The sequence below is a fragment of the Prionailurus bengalensis genome, chromosome C1 (genome assembly GCF_016509475.1).
Source record: "Prionailurus bengalensis isolate Pbe53 chromosome C1, Fcat_Pben_1.1_paternal_pri, whole genome shotgun sequence".
Classification (NCBI taxonomy): Eukaryota; Metazoa; Chordata; class Mammalia; order Carnivora; family Felidae; genus Prionailurus; species Prionailurus bengalensis.
In genome coordinates, this window is record NC_057345.1 from 80,569,295 (window position 1) to 80,583,433 (window position 14,139).

At 36.8% G+C, this 14,139-nt stretch overlaps 1 protein-coding gene across 2 annotated transcripts in view; it reads left to right on the forward strand.

Annotated features, from left to right (window-relative positions):
* Positions 1 to 14,139, forward strand: part of ABCD3 (ATP binding cassette subfamily D member 3) — a 74,720-nt gene that overhangs the window by 43,519 nt on the left and 17,062 nt on the right. For both annotated transcript variants that reach the window (XM_043575618.1, XM_043575620.1), the window contains 11 exons: positions 268 to 365; positions 710 to 833; positions 1,606 to 1,662; positions 3,615 to 3,757; positions 7,115 to 7,184; positions 9,250 to 9,319; positions 9,409 to 9,506; positions 9,619 to 9,710; positions 11,293 to 11,384; positions 11,466 to 11,541; positions 11,668 to 11,731. In XM_043575618.1, coding sequence (XP_043431553.1) covers positions 268 to 365; positions 710 to 833; positions 1,606 to 1,662; positions 3,615 to 3,757; positions 7,115 to 7,184; positions 9,250 to 9,319; positions 9,409 to 9,506; positions 9,619 to 9,710; positions 11,293 to 11,384; positions 11,466 to 11,541; positions 11,668 to 11,731 — 984 coding nt within the window. The remainder of the gene's footprint in view (positions 1 to 267; positions 366 to 709; positions 834 to 1,605; positions 1,663 to 3,614; positions 3,758 to 7,114; positions 7,185 to 9,249; positions 9,320 to 9,408; positions 9,507 to 9,618; positions 9,711 to 11,292; positions 11,385 to 11,465; positions 11,542 to 11,667; positions 11,732 to 14,139) is intronic.

Consider the following 14,139-nt stretch of genomic DNA (forward strand, 5'->3'; position numbering starts at 1 on the left):
CTCATAATTGATGATACTAACATATTCTAAAATTGAGTGTCAAGTTAGGTTTTAATAATATATCACGATAGTATAGCCAATTGCATTTGGTTTAGCATATTGTCTTTGTATCTTTGTAAACTCTAAGTAAAACAGAACTGAAATACATCAGTTTGGACTGTTGGTAATAAAAATCATAGGATTTAGGGACATACCCAATGAAAGAGAAATAAATTGTAATTTTATAAGTAGAACTGTAGTGAAACCAGTAATATCTGTTTGTTTCAGATCTCTCTGGTTAATAACTTCTTGAAGTTTGGGTTAAATGAGCTCAAACTGTGCTTCCGCGTAAGACTAACTAAATACCTCTATGAGGAGTATCTCCAGTAAGTGATAACCTATTTTTGTATTAAAAATGCTTAAATCGAATAGAAATGCTTATGATACTGAGATATAGAGGTTTTTCCTTTGTATTGAATATGTTTTTCAAGGGAATTGCTCTTGGACCCAGAAGCATACAGGGAAAGCCCTCAGTAATTTAGACTCTCCTACGGGCCTTTCCGTTAATCGACAAGTCATCCTTCTCTGGATGTTCTTCCTTGTTTCTAAAATCAGTTAGGACAATCTTTAGGGACTCTTCCAGCTCTGGACTTTTCTGTTTCTATGAATTTACACTATGTGCTAAAATGTGATTGTTTGTTTTAATGTCATTTTTTTACTGCTATTATAGAGCTTTCACATATTATAAAATGGGAAATCTGGACAACAGAATAGCCAATCCAGACCAGCTGCTTACACAAGATGTAGAAAAGTTTTGTAACAGTGTAGTTGATCTGTATTCAAATCTTAGTAAGGTAAGTTTCTTTATTTTCTTTTTTTAAACTATCAGAAAATTATAGGTTCATTCAATTATTTCAACACATGGATGTTTTGATAAAGTAATAGAATTAAACAATATTACAAGTAGAAAGAGCCTTTTGTTTTATAGGTGCAGACATATAGAAACCAGAAAAGGTGGTACTAGATTTGGGGTTCCATCTTAGGTCCTTGTATTCAGTGTCTTTACACTACATTGAGAAACTACTGAGTTACTCATGGTTCATTATCACAGTAGAGCTTCCTTGGTTGTTGGAAGGTGATACATGTTTTTCCCACTTGATGGTCAGTAGACATTGGTCATGCTGTCTCTATTTTAAGTTTTTAAGAACTGTTTCTTTTATGTATTTGTTGATCTATATACTGTTATAGTACATTATATATAGTGGGAACTCTGCATGTTGACAAGTATGTGTTAAATGTTGAATAGTATTTCGGGGCACCTGGGTGGCACAGTCGGTTAAGCGTCCGACTTCAGCCAGGTCACGATCTCGCGGTCCGGGAGTTCGAGCCCCGCGTCAGGCTCTGGGCTGATGGCTCAGAGCCTGGAGCCTGCTTCCGATTCTGTGTCTCCCTCTCTCTCTGCCCCTCCCCCGTTCATGCTCTGTCTCTCTCTGTCCCAAAAATAAATAAACGTTGGAAAAAAAAAAATTTTAAATGTTGAATAGTATTTTATATTTGTTGTGTTAGCTATATATCTATGCATTCCAGTTCTTTTTAATTCCTTACCTTCTAATATTTACGTTACAGCCATTTTTAGACATAGTTTTGTATATCTTCAAGTTAACAAGTGCAATAGGAGCTCAGGTGAGTTTAATCTCTTTTAAATTGCTCTAATATGGTGTTGTAAATAGCTGGAGTGTTTGTAGGAGTTTTTATATATCTCAAAGAATGTGCTTTTATGACATGTACCTAATAAAGTCTAGTTTATAAACTCATACTGTACTAGAGACTTAGAAAGTATTGTAATTTGGTGTTTTAATTTTCCTTAAGGCAGATACTTGGAAAGTTTCTGTGGCATTTATAACCGGAAGTGCTTTAACAATGACATACATGTACTTACTGTTGTAAAGTAATGGCTAAATAAGAAGAGATTTGGAGGCAGCCATTTTAATATGAAACTTGAATGTTAAAATGTCAGAAATACCTTTAGAGTGGCTATAACTGTTTATTACATCATATATAATTTTATAAAAATGTAAATGGTTGACTATCTCATGAGCCTTATTACCCTGTCTTTCTGATACTTGTGTTGGTAAGAATGACCTTTAGATTTTCTCTGAGTATTCTCATTGAAGTATTACTTTAGGCATTTAATACATTATTGTTACATATTTATCACACAACCATGTAATAACGTGGCCATTGTATATATATATGTGCACGTGTATGTGTACACATTTTGTAGTTGAGAATATGTGATTTCTATAGTGGATTTAGCTTTTTTTCCAGAATACTGGGAAAGTAGTTTTTTATTTGAATTCTCTTATCTACCTTACTAACTTTTTGCTACCCTGTGATCCAAGTTTAATCATTCTTCTAGTTTGTTTTTACTATAAGCAAGTGAATAGGCCTAATGCCTCTCATCTGTGTGCTCCAATATTTTTATGGTACTTAGTACATTTTTATACTTAAATAATCTTTCCATGTATCCCTGTTATCCAATTCTGATTCTCAAAGGTAGAAACTATGTTTTAGTTCTTTCCTTTGCCCGTTCTTGCAGTAATTGTTGAACTGCATTGAATCAATCATATTTAATTAAAAAAAAAATTGAATACACATTATAGTCCACACATCTTGTGTTAGGTGGTAAGGATAAAAAGATGAATAAGACACAGTTCCTGCTGAAGAAGGTTTACAATCTAATAAAAGAATAGATATTCAGATTATTATAAGGTCGAGTGCTAAGTTCAGTAACAGAAGTTTGAATAAAATCTTTAGTGTCCGGAAGAATTGGAGGTGATATTTGAGCTGCTCTGAGGAGGATAAGTAGGCATCCATTAGATATGTCAGGTTTGCCAGGCATAAGAACAACTTCATTGAATGGCGTGTTCAGGAAGTTGTTTTTTCAGCATGGCGGAACATACGATATAGGTGGGAGTGAGGGAGTACCTGTGATGAACTTGGAGAGGTGAGCTTAAAGCTTCTCCCTTGGGTTGGTCAGTGGGTGATGTGGTGACTCACCAAGTTACAAGCTGTGGCAGCTGCAGGCAAGATGTAGAGGGAAGGGCAATTAGAGCTGGCTTGGGGGACTTTGCTTGAGGCCCTACAGAGTAGTGAGGTGTTAAGTGTATGGTACTTACTTGGAGATACTGTCTTGGATTCTTAAGAGTGATGGGGGTAGAGATAAAAATTTGGGAGAAGAGGTCTAAGGAAGAAACCTCAGGGAATATTAACATTCCAGGAGAAGGCAAAAAAAAGAGGTCTGAGACTTTCTGTGGAATCTTAAGGGAATATCAGGAAGAGTTTCATCAGAAGAGTTTTAGATGCTATAGGAAGAGTGTAGACTGCAATTAGGAATTTTTGGGTGAACAAATTCAGGAGAGCGTACAGTGTTGGAGGAAGAGTTGATGAGTAGTTAAAAGGATGAAATGCCCAGTGTGTCCTTTCTCAAAAAAGAGTTAAGGGGAAAAAATTAACCAAAAGAGCAGTTTTTCTCAAAGCCACTGGAGCTAATTATAGAAATTGTACATGTTGCATCCGGTGAATGTATTATGATATCCTTAAACTTTGTATATTCTCTCTTCCAATAATAATAGGGCCCAGCAAGTATGATGGCCTACTTGATTGTTTCCGGGCTATTCCTAACTCGACTTAGAAGACCTGTTGGTAAGATGACAATAACTGAGCAAAAGTATGAGGGAGAGTATAGATACGTCAATTCCCGGCTCATCACCAACAGGTAAGGAGCAATGTATTAAAGGAATTTAGCTGTGGGGCACCTGGGTGACCCAGTCAGTTAAGCGTCCGACTTTGGCTCAGGTCATGATCTCATGGTTCGTGAGTTCGAGTCCCACATCAGGCTCTGTGCTGTCAGCACAGAGGCTGCTTTAGATCTCTGTCCCCCTCTCTTTCTGCCCTTCCTCTGCTCCCGCTCCCTCTCTCAAAAATAAACAAACATTAAAAAATAATCATTAAAAAATGAAGGAATTTAGCGGTATTAAAAATGTGTTTTTATGAATATTGATGTCATGTAAGTTAATTCCAAAAAGTGTGGTAGACAGTGTTACTAAAATTGTGTTTGTGAATTTCCCTCTTTTGAAAATATACATTATGAAAGATAATCAGTTTTATACAAGAGTAATCTTCCACATTTCTAATTGTTTTTCTTAACTGTGTAGTATCCTTGGTTCACCTCTTCATATCTTTTATTGACTAATTTTCTGTTCATTTCACTTTAAACATGCTCAAAATATAATTCAAATTCTGATTTACTTACAATACTTCTTCAAGGAAAATTCTATCTCAGCTTATCCACAAATACTTTTGAGACTGTTTGGAATTCTTAGTAATTCAGTCTTCCTGCATCTGTCTCTATTTTCCTATTTTCCAGATAGTTTCCAAAATAGGAAGAAAAAGTATTAGGCTTTGGAGCCAGCCTGACTAGTTTCAAAATCTGCCTCCTCCATTTACCAGTTATATATTATACAACTTTTGGCAAGTTAGTTATAGCTTCACTTTTCTTGTTTATGATAGATATATAGGGCTGTTGTGAGGATTAAATATGAAATATATACAAAGCTTCCAGCACAGGTTTTGATATGTAGTTTGTACTCAGTAAATTTTCTCATGTATTAATGTATGTATATATTAATCTGTCAACCTTACCTCATTTTGAGAATCCTGATCTTTATTTAGTACCCCATAAGCATTTACAGACTTATTCAGAATACTTTTTTTAGGGGCACCTGGGTGGCTCAGTTGGTTAAACGTCTGACTCTTGACTTCAGTTCAGGTTATGATCTCACGGTTCGTGGGCTTGAGCCCTGGTCAGGCTCTGCGCTGACAGTGTGGAGCCTGCTTGGGATTCTCTCTTTGTCCCTCTCTTTCTCTGCCCCTCCTCTGCTTCCTCTTTCTCTCTCTCTCTCTCTCTCTCTCTCTCTCTCTCTCAAAATAAATAAATAAACTTAAAAAATATTTTTAAAATATTACTCTTTTAATAATTCCCTCTTCCTTTATTTCCTTGCATTGCTAAAATGGTACCAATGTTAAATAGAATTTTGTGCCGTAGGGAGGCTGAGGAATAGATGATTGGTTGAGTAGAGAGGTGATTTACCAAGTGAATGGAAGATGGTATCAGCTAGAATGCTTTCTTTTACAAGAAACAGAAAACCCTGATTCAGGTGGCTGTAACAATAAGGACATTTACTACTTGACATAAGAACTCATAAGATGCCTGTTCCAGGCACAGCATGATCAGGGCTCTGGCTTCTTTTATGTTCTCTTGGCTCAGCCCTCCTTTATACATTCCTCTTTTCCTCAGCTTAAGTTTTCTTGTGATTACAAGATGGCGAAGCAGTTCCAGATGTCACCAGCACTCCTCCCCTGTAAAAAGTCCAGAAATCAGGCCATCTCTTCACGAGAGCAGGAAAACTTTCCCGGAAGTCCCATGGCTGACTTTGTTTCACCTCTCATTGACCAGAATTATCACTTACCCATGTTTGAAGCAGTCACAGTAAAGTGATTGCCTGAGACCAAATGGAACTCATTCCTTGTAGATAGATAACTAAGAAAATTGGAGTTCTCTTAGGAAGAGGATGTGGAAGAGAATTAATGGTAGATGCCCAGCCATAGTATTCTAGGATGTTTTTGCCCTTTCAGGTTTTAGATTGGGGCTAAAATGACTCAGTGGAATGTTCACTTTATCTTCCTCCATGGGCTTAAATGTGCAGAGGAGGTAGAAGGAAGCGAGAAACTAATTATAGGTATAGAATTGTTTTTAAACTGGAACTCTGATACCCTGGGGCTCGATATGATTGTGTCAAGGAAATGGTGAAACACAGGTCAAACGTGATTCATTTTTATACGAAGTTAATTTTACTTGAAGGGGCTGAGGCAAGAGCTACCTTGTTTTTATAATGGGAAAAATGCAGGTACATTTTGGAGTAGAATATGCAATTCACATAAATTTTTAAGGGAAAAAGAGATTTTAAGGAAATATTGGGTGTTTATTGAAGGCTTTTCAACTCTGCCCTCTAGACTCCTATGTAAATCTTTACTTTTCTCTGCTGTAAGAGCTACTTTTCGGGGAATGTTTACATCATACTGATGTATGGGAAGACTAGACTTGAGGGTCAGGTATGGTTTACAATCTTATCTGCTTGACTTGCTAGCTGTATGATAACAGATTTTCTTAACTGCACTGAACCTTTCTTCATCCGTAAGAATGCCCTTTTTCTTCTAGTCAAGATTCTTGTGGCCCTTATGGACCCATTCAGTCCAGCTCAAGAAAAGGAGAGTTGTTGTGAGGAAATGGTGGGGTTCCCAGAATAAGAATGACTGTTCAGCTGGGCCTCCTGGAAGCTGGCACTGTGAAATCATTTGGAGTTGGTTTGCTTTTCAGTCTTTCAAAGGCTGCATGTCATGGCATCGCTCAGTAGCTTCTTCTACCTGTTATTTATCCTCTCCCTCCTGTGTGTAGGGTCTGTACTCCATTTGTCATCTATAATGGCTGTCCCAGCCCTGCTTTCCTATATATCATAGCAGCTTCCTTCTTATTTTTTATTAAAGAAATTAATTAAATTTCTGAGGACTCACCCGGCACATCTTTTCCAACCAGGCTACAGGTGGCATATGCAACATATGGCTGCAGTTCAGTCTGTGATCCGGTTAGGTGTGTGTTCCTGTGCTCTCTGGTCAGCTGAGCTTGGGGCAGGATCTCCAGCACAGAACTGTGGCAAGACACACCCATTAAGCCTATAGTCTTAAGTGTCCACTGAAGTTTTTTTTTAATGTTTATTTATATTTGAGAGACAGAGACAGAGCATGAGTGGGGAAGGGCTAGAGAGAGGGAGCTACAGAATCTGAAGCAGGCTCCAGGCTCTGAGCCATCAGCATAGAGCCCAACGCGGGTCTCGAACCCACAAACCGTGAGGAGATCATGACCTGAGCCGAAGTCATATGCTTAACCTGCTGAGCCACCCAGGCACCCCCTAAATGTCCATATCAATAAAATATTCAGTCATCAAATACTCTATTTCAGTTGTTTTTCAGGCATAGATAATATTAAAATTAATCACTAAATTATTTTCTTTAATAGTGAAGAAATTGCCTTTTACAATGGAAATAAGAGAGAAAAGCAGACAATCCACTCAGTCTTCCGAAAACTGGTAAGATAACATGCTTGAGGCTCGTGTATTTATGGAAAGATTATTTTTGGCCCGTGATTATCTGTATCTATAGGTATATATCTTTAATCTATAGGTATATATCTTTAATCCTTAAGCTATTCATTTTTAAACAGCTATGAAGTATTTTTATGCTGTATTTTCATAAAAAATATAAGAATAAAAACTATCCTATTAGTGTATTAAGCCTCCCGTTACAAACATTATTTATTTATTAAAATAATTGTCAGTGTATTTTTAGAGATGCACAGGCGTCTTATTTAGAGATAAATTCTTTGGTTTCTGTAGCATTCTTGAAGATATTATTATGATGATTATTATTTAGAATTGGGGTCGGCAAACTGTTTCTGTAAAAGACAAGATAGTAGATCTGTAGCTTAGGCTTCTTAGACCGTATGGTCTGTGTTGTACCTATTCAGCTCTGCCCTTCAAAAGTAACTCTACACTCTGTAAATGAGTGGGTGTGACTGTGTTCCAATAATACTTTATTTACAAAAATATGTGGCAGGCTGCATTTGTACTTTGGGCCATATGGTTGGTTGACCCTTGATTTAGGGTTCCAAACATTGTTTCTTGTGAAAACTGTACATACATCAGTTCTTTTCTTGCCATTTGGAAAATGTGAATTCAAGAAATTTTATTCATTCATTTAAAAGATACTGAGTGCCATCTAGGTGCCCATGCTTGTTCCAGGTGCTGGTAATATTGTGGACGTGACATACAAAATCCTGCCTGTAAGGAGCTTACATTTAAGTGGAAGTTTGTGAAATTAAGTGTATATTTGAAGTGATTTAAAAAGGTTAAGGAAACTCCTTTTAAATTCCTTATTTCAGAAATTGGATTTTTGCCTTGCTTATATTTAACGTGACTGAACTTTGATAGTGCTTACCGATAAAATGCATTTAGGGTAATTTTCCAGGGAACTGCTGCTGTTCACCAGCTCACTCTTTACATGGCTTGCTTATTCTTATCCTTAGATTTTAGCCCCAAAGTTAACAGCTTATTGTGCCCTTGCCTTCTCTGGTTAGTCTATGTGAAATGGCCTTCCCGATTTAACGATCTGTTTCTTTAAAAGCATATATTGCAATTTATATTTATCTTATTTGTTTTCTAGTTTGTCTCTTTCATGAGGATGTAAACTCCATGAGCTCAGGGACCTTGTCTGTTTTATTCACTGTTGTATCTCCAGCATTGAGCATAGCATATAACACATGGCATTTGGTGAATAAACGTTCCAGTCATTGTACTTTCACAAGAGGTAGTAAGAGTAAGCCACCCTGACGTGCATGGAGTGAGCAAGTTAGTCACAGAATAGAAATATCAAGGAAGATGGTATTCCTGGCCAAGAGAACAACAGAAGGAAAGCCTTAAGACAGGAACACGTTTGAGGAACCAGTATTTCTGGAACTAAGAGAGGAGGAGCAGCTTAGATTAAATTTAGGATAGAGCCCAGTGCCAGATCATGCAGGGCCTTGAATAATCTGATAAAAAGGCAGAATACAAAACATTTTTAGATTTGTTATTTTAAGGTACTGCATTTAACTGAGATTAAAGCTACAGACTAGGGCTGCGCAGCATTGATTACATTAGCACTTGGTTCAGATAGAGTGTAATATGATTCTTAGAGAAAGCATAGACCAGATGTCTCCAACTAAAGCAAAGCACTGTGTGCCAATCTAAGCAGCTAGTGTTTTACCTAAATTAGCTCATCCTTCTGTTTTGTTGTTGTTGTTTTAGTTATTGATCATTTTCAGCATATATGTATCTGACCATATTCTGAATACAATATTATGTGCAAATAATACCACATTATCATTTATATGTGATTTCCATTCTGTTTGCATAAAAATGGTTTCATAGAGTATTTGTGTGGCATCTACTCTGTGATCAGCACTGTGCTCAAGAAAATGTGCTGTACAGTGTAATCAGAGATCGTAGGCACTCTAAATATTCATGGAATAAGTCTTATAATTTTTTTATTTTTAGGGTAGATTCGTATTTTTATATACGTACAAAATATATATGTTTTTGTTTTTGCTTCTGCCAGGTGGAGCACCTACATAATTTCATTTTGTTTCGGTTTTCTATGGGCTTCATTGATAGCATAATTGCCAAATGTAAGTATGCTTTAAAATGGATAGTGGAATGAGATTTGTGGAAAAAGTGAAGTGTTATTAATGTTTCAATCCTAACTGTTTTGTGTCAGATCTTGCCACTGTCGTCGGTTACCTGGTTGTCAGTCGTCCTTTCCTAGATTTGTCTCATCCTCGACATGTCAAGAGTACACATTCAGAACTTCTAGAGGTAAAGTATTAGTAACCGTTGTCATAATAAATGGAAAATTTCAATATAAAAACAAAAGCTGATTTTTAGTCTTAGAAACATAAGTGAAAACCAATATTTATTTCTTTTTAAGGATTACTACCAAAGTGGAAGAATGCTTTTGCGAATGTCTCAAGCTCTGGGTCGGATAGTTTTGGCTGGCCGTGAGATGACGAGATTGGCCGGGTAAGTAAGATTAGTAATGATGAACAAACAGTTGCAGAGAAGTTTTAAAACTGTGTAATACTTAATGATTGTGCCCAGTTGAGGTTAAGATAAGGGGCAACTGAAGTCCCGTTTCCTACTCCTGGAAGCTGATTTAGGACCTTTAAAGAAGATTTTTCTCTGATAGTAAACTTTTCATGTTTGCTTAAGACAGCTCTTTTGAGCCTTCAACCAGGTTAGTGGTTCTCAAGCTGTCTGCTCTACAGACACTAGTATTCGATAAGTTGGGAAATGTTAAGTCATGGCAGTCTTTTCTTAATTTACAGAAAATTAAGTTAATGAAGAGAATTTTCGCATTTGAACTTTTTTGTCCTCCTCTGTACTTTTTTTCCCCATAGGTCTTGTTACTGGCAACCTAGCAAAGGATAAACACAGATGAAGTTGATTTTAATGGGTAAAAAGTAAAAAGTCACTTCGTGGTGTCTGTGGCTGCAGTTGTAAATATGGTCATACTGTTAGGTGAAATTGTTCTTAGACCATAAAATGGAATTAAATATTTCAGTATTTTAAGCTCTAATATAAAGGGCTTGGTATGGTGTAAAAAACACCATCATGTCAAAAGTACTTCTGAAGAAATTGGATCACGTCGGATCCTTCCCAGACCTGTGACCCATCCGCATGTTTCTTCTTTCTTCTTCCTTATCTTCTATGGCAGTTTAGGGCTTCATTGCAAGATAGAGAAGATTGTCTACTGCTATGAGGAGTCTGTTTCTCTTGAGAATGCGGACACTCTTCCTGCTTGTTAATAACTTTTCTCATGTCTTTATGGGTTCATGGTAGATGGGGTGCTTCTGTTCCTTTGGAAGGTTTCTGCTTGATTTTCACTCTTTTGATTCTTTGATGCAGATTGCTTTCTCTTTGACCATCATGTTATTTTTATTTCCTCAATGTCTTGGCGTTAGCTTTGATTTCTCTCTATTGCCACAGTGATTTCCAGCTAATATTAACACTTCATCTTTTCTCCCTTTTGAAGTAGGAAAGAGAGGAATCTTCCGTATTTGTCCATGTTTATAGGAAGGTAGCAGGCATTTTGGCATACTTGTAATAAATGCCTTCCTCAGACGGAGAAGCTAACTATACTTGGCATTGTAGCTCATTCTAGCAGGAACTCGGTCCATACTTCCTATGTCTAAGGAATGCACTAGTACTAGTCCTTAGTCTACTAGTCTAGTATCTACTAGAAACTTCCTTAAAATTCTAGTGGCATACAACTTTCTTGTCTCACCTGTTAAAAGAAGTAACTATGTGTTGAGGTGGGGATCCTATGAAACCTCTTCCCTTATCCTGTTCCTGTTGTCCTACTGAAACATAATAAAGCATGCATACACTATTAGCACTCATACTTTCTGACGATAAGACGACTTCTTTTAGGTTATTTCATTTAAACTAAATTATAATTTTGGAAACTTGGGCTCAGTTTGAATAAGTTTTGAACTTACACAATGTCATATGTCGTTACATCTCAAATAAATAACAAAAATAATAGAGATATGATGACCTTTGGAGTTTTCATTAGGACTTTCTTGTGTGTGTTTTTTTTTAGTTTTACTGCTCGGATTACAGAATTAATGCAAGTACTAAAGGATTTAAATCAAGGCAAATATGAACGCACCATGGTCTCACAACAGGAAAGGGGTAAATATGAATGCACTGGGCCATATAGTTTAAATTTTGGCTGACATAATGTGGTGCTTTAATACTTATTTTCCACTTAAGGTATTGAAGAAGGAACAGAAGTCATTCCCTTGATACCTGGTGCTGGAGAGATCTTCAATGCTGATAACATTATAAAGTATGTATTGAAAAGTTCTTTAGCACCATAAACATTTGCTAACTGCATAATAGCCCTTCTCTTTTAGCTGCATTTGCTTAGTATTTAATGTAAGATTTTAATTTTTTTTATCAATTTCCTCTGTAGATTTGATCATGTTCCTTTAGCAACGCCAAATGGAGATATCTTGATTCGAGACCTTAATTTTGAAGTAAGTTTTTAAATGATTGTATAAAAGCTTAGATCAGATTCAGAATGTGAAATGGAAAACTGTTTTCTGAATATTTAAAATAACTGTAAGGCTTGTCTTAGTCTCTGAATCCGCAAAATTGTTTTAAAAAGTAAGTCTTTGAAACACTTAGAAATCTATTTTTCTTAATTGTCAGAACTTTAAAGTTTCCTATATTACTATGAAAAAATCTTTTGCAAATGAAGTCTGTCTCAAGAAAGCGATAGAAGGTATAGTTACTTGTAATCTCTGGTGAGGAATGAATATTTAAGCATGCAATATAATTTTATTCTAAGTTAAAAAAAAATATGGTTTGGTATTGTTTTGACCGTGCAGGAGGGTCTATACCTATACAAACAAAATACAGAATTTGTTATAACTGAAAACATGGAAGAGCAGCACAGTAGCACTGCAGTAACATCTCATGCCAAGTGAATAGTGCTGCTGAGTCAGTGTGGTCTGTTAATCAAATGGGGATATAGCAGATGCCATTAAAAAGAAGAAGCAAAGATGCATAGTTTTGTGATTTATAAGACATTCCCAGACCTGAGGAACTATAACTATTAGGTTATATGTCTGTTACGACTTTATGAATAGTTTAGATCTGAAAATCTTGTTGATTAGTAACAAATTCCTATCATGGAGGCTGTCTCCCCAGGCCTAGATATCATTTCTCTAGAACAACACTGTCCCATTGAACCGTCTGCAGTGATGGAAATGTGCCATGTTTGCTTTGTCCAATATAGTAGCCACACTTAAAATTTAATTTTAATAAGTTAGATCTTTTTTTTCTTTTTTTAATTTTTTTTTTTAACTTTTATTTTTGAGATAGAGACAGAGCATGAATGGGGGAGGGTCAGAGAGAGGGAGACACAGAATCCGAAACAGGCTCCAGGCTCTGAGCTGTCAGCACAGAGCCCGACGCGGGGCTCGAACTCACGGACCGCGAGATCATGACCTGAGCCGAAGTCGGCCGCCCAACCGACTGAGCCACCCAGGCGCCCCAATAAGTTAGATCTTAAATAGCTACACGTGACTGACCTAGTGGCTACCATATTGGACAGCACAGCTCTAGAATTCTTCTCCACATGCCTACATGAGTGGCCTTCTATAATTTGTTTTATGTGGAGCGTCTTTTCAACTACTTTCACTTTAGAAATGTCTGATAGTTGGGGCCCCTGGGTGGCTCAGTTGGTTAAGTGTCTGACTGCGGCTCAGGTCATGATCTCATGGTTCGTGAGTTCAAGCCCTGCGTTGGGCTCTGAGCTGTCAGCTCAGAGCCTGGAAACTGCTTCAGATTCTGTGTCTCCCTCTCTCTGCCCCTCCCCGCCCTTCACTTTCTCTCTCTCTCCCTCTCAAAAATAAATAAACATTAAAATAATAATAAAAAAGAAATGTCTGATAGTTGATAAAATAAGTATCATTACTGGATTTGTTTTGCAATTGTTATAATCTTCAGCAAGTCTTCGATTTTGTTCCTCTTAGTAATGTATATTTTTTAAGTACATCCCCACTTTCTTTTTAAGGAACTATAAAAATAAAAAATGTTAGCTATGCAAAGTACTTTGAACTTATTTGACAATGAGTATTATATATTACCATATTTATTTTCAAGCCAGGAAACACAAGAATACATAGGGAAAGTGTAAATATAATTGGTAAATAATGAATGACTCCCAAGTATCCCAGAAGTGTCTCATTTAATTCTTGGTGTGCCAGTCATTGTGGTGTGCTCCCTTGGCATAGTAGGTAGCCACCTACCTGGCTTGATTTCAGGGATAAAGAAGAGCTCAGAACCCCATTTTTGTTACACCAGGGTGAAGGAGGGCCATGGGATTTCTCCAGTGAAGAATCCTCTTGGCCCTTTCTCCTGCTTTCCCTCACTTTGTCTTGATGCAGAAATAGATTACACCAACAATACAGATGTATACTTGATTAAGCATAGTGAGAATGGATTTGGGATCTTTACGTACAGATACACGGAATAGAAAAGATCCCGATTATTGTCTGAGTTATTACCTACTTTGTCACATGGGTATCATGCTAAAGGTGTCACTCTCCTTTTAGTCCTGAAGCCCTTCTTTTTAAAGTCCCTATGTTTGGATTTAATAAACTTCTGGCTAGTCCCTATAGCTTCACTTTTATAGTCTCAGAAAGACCATTACTTTTTGCTCGTATTTTGGTTTCACTTGGAAAGTCTTTTGAGTCCCTAGTTATGCCCCTGCTTGTGTTTTACTTTGTGACCATGTTTCGTAGGACCTGTGATCTCTCCTGTTGATTCTTATTTTGTTTTCTCTTCCAATGGAAACTGTTTCTTTGACTTGTGCTCTTTGGGCCTAGTGTAATATATTCCTCTTCTGTCTCTCTCTGAGTTAGGTGTTTTAAGTTAG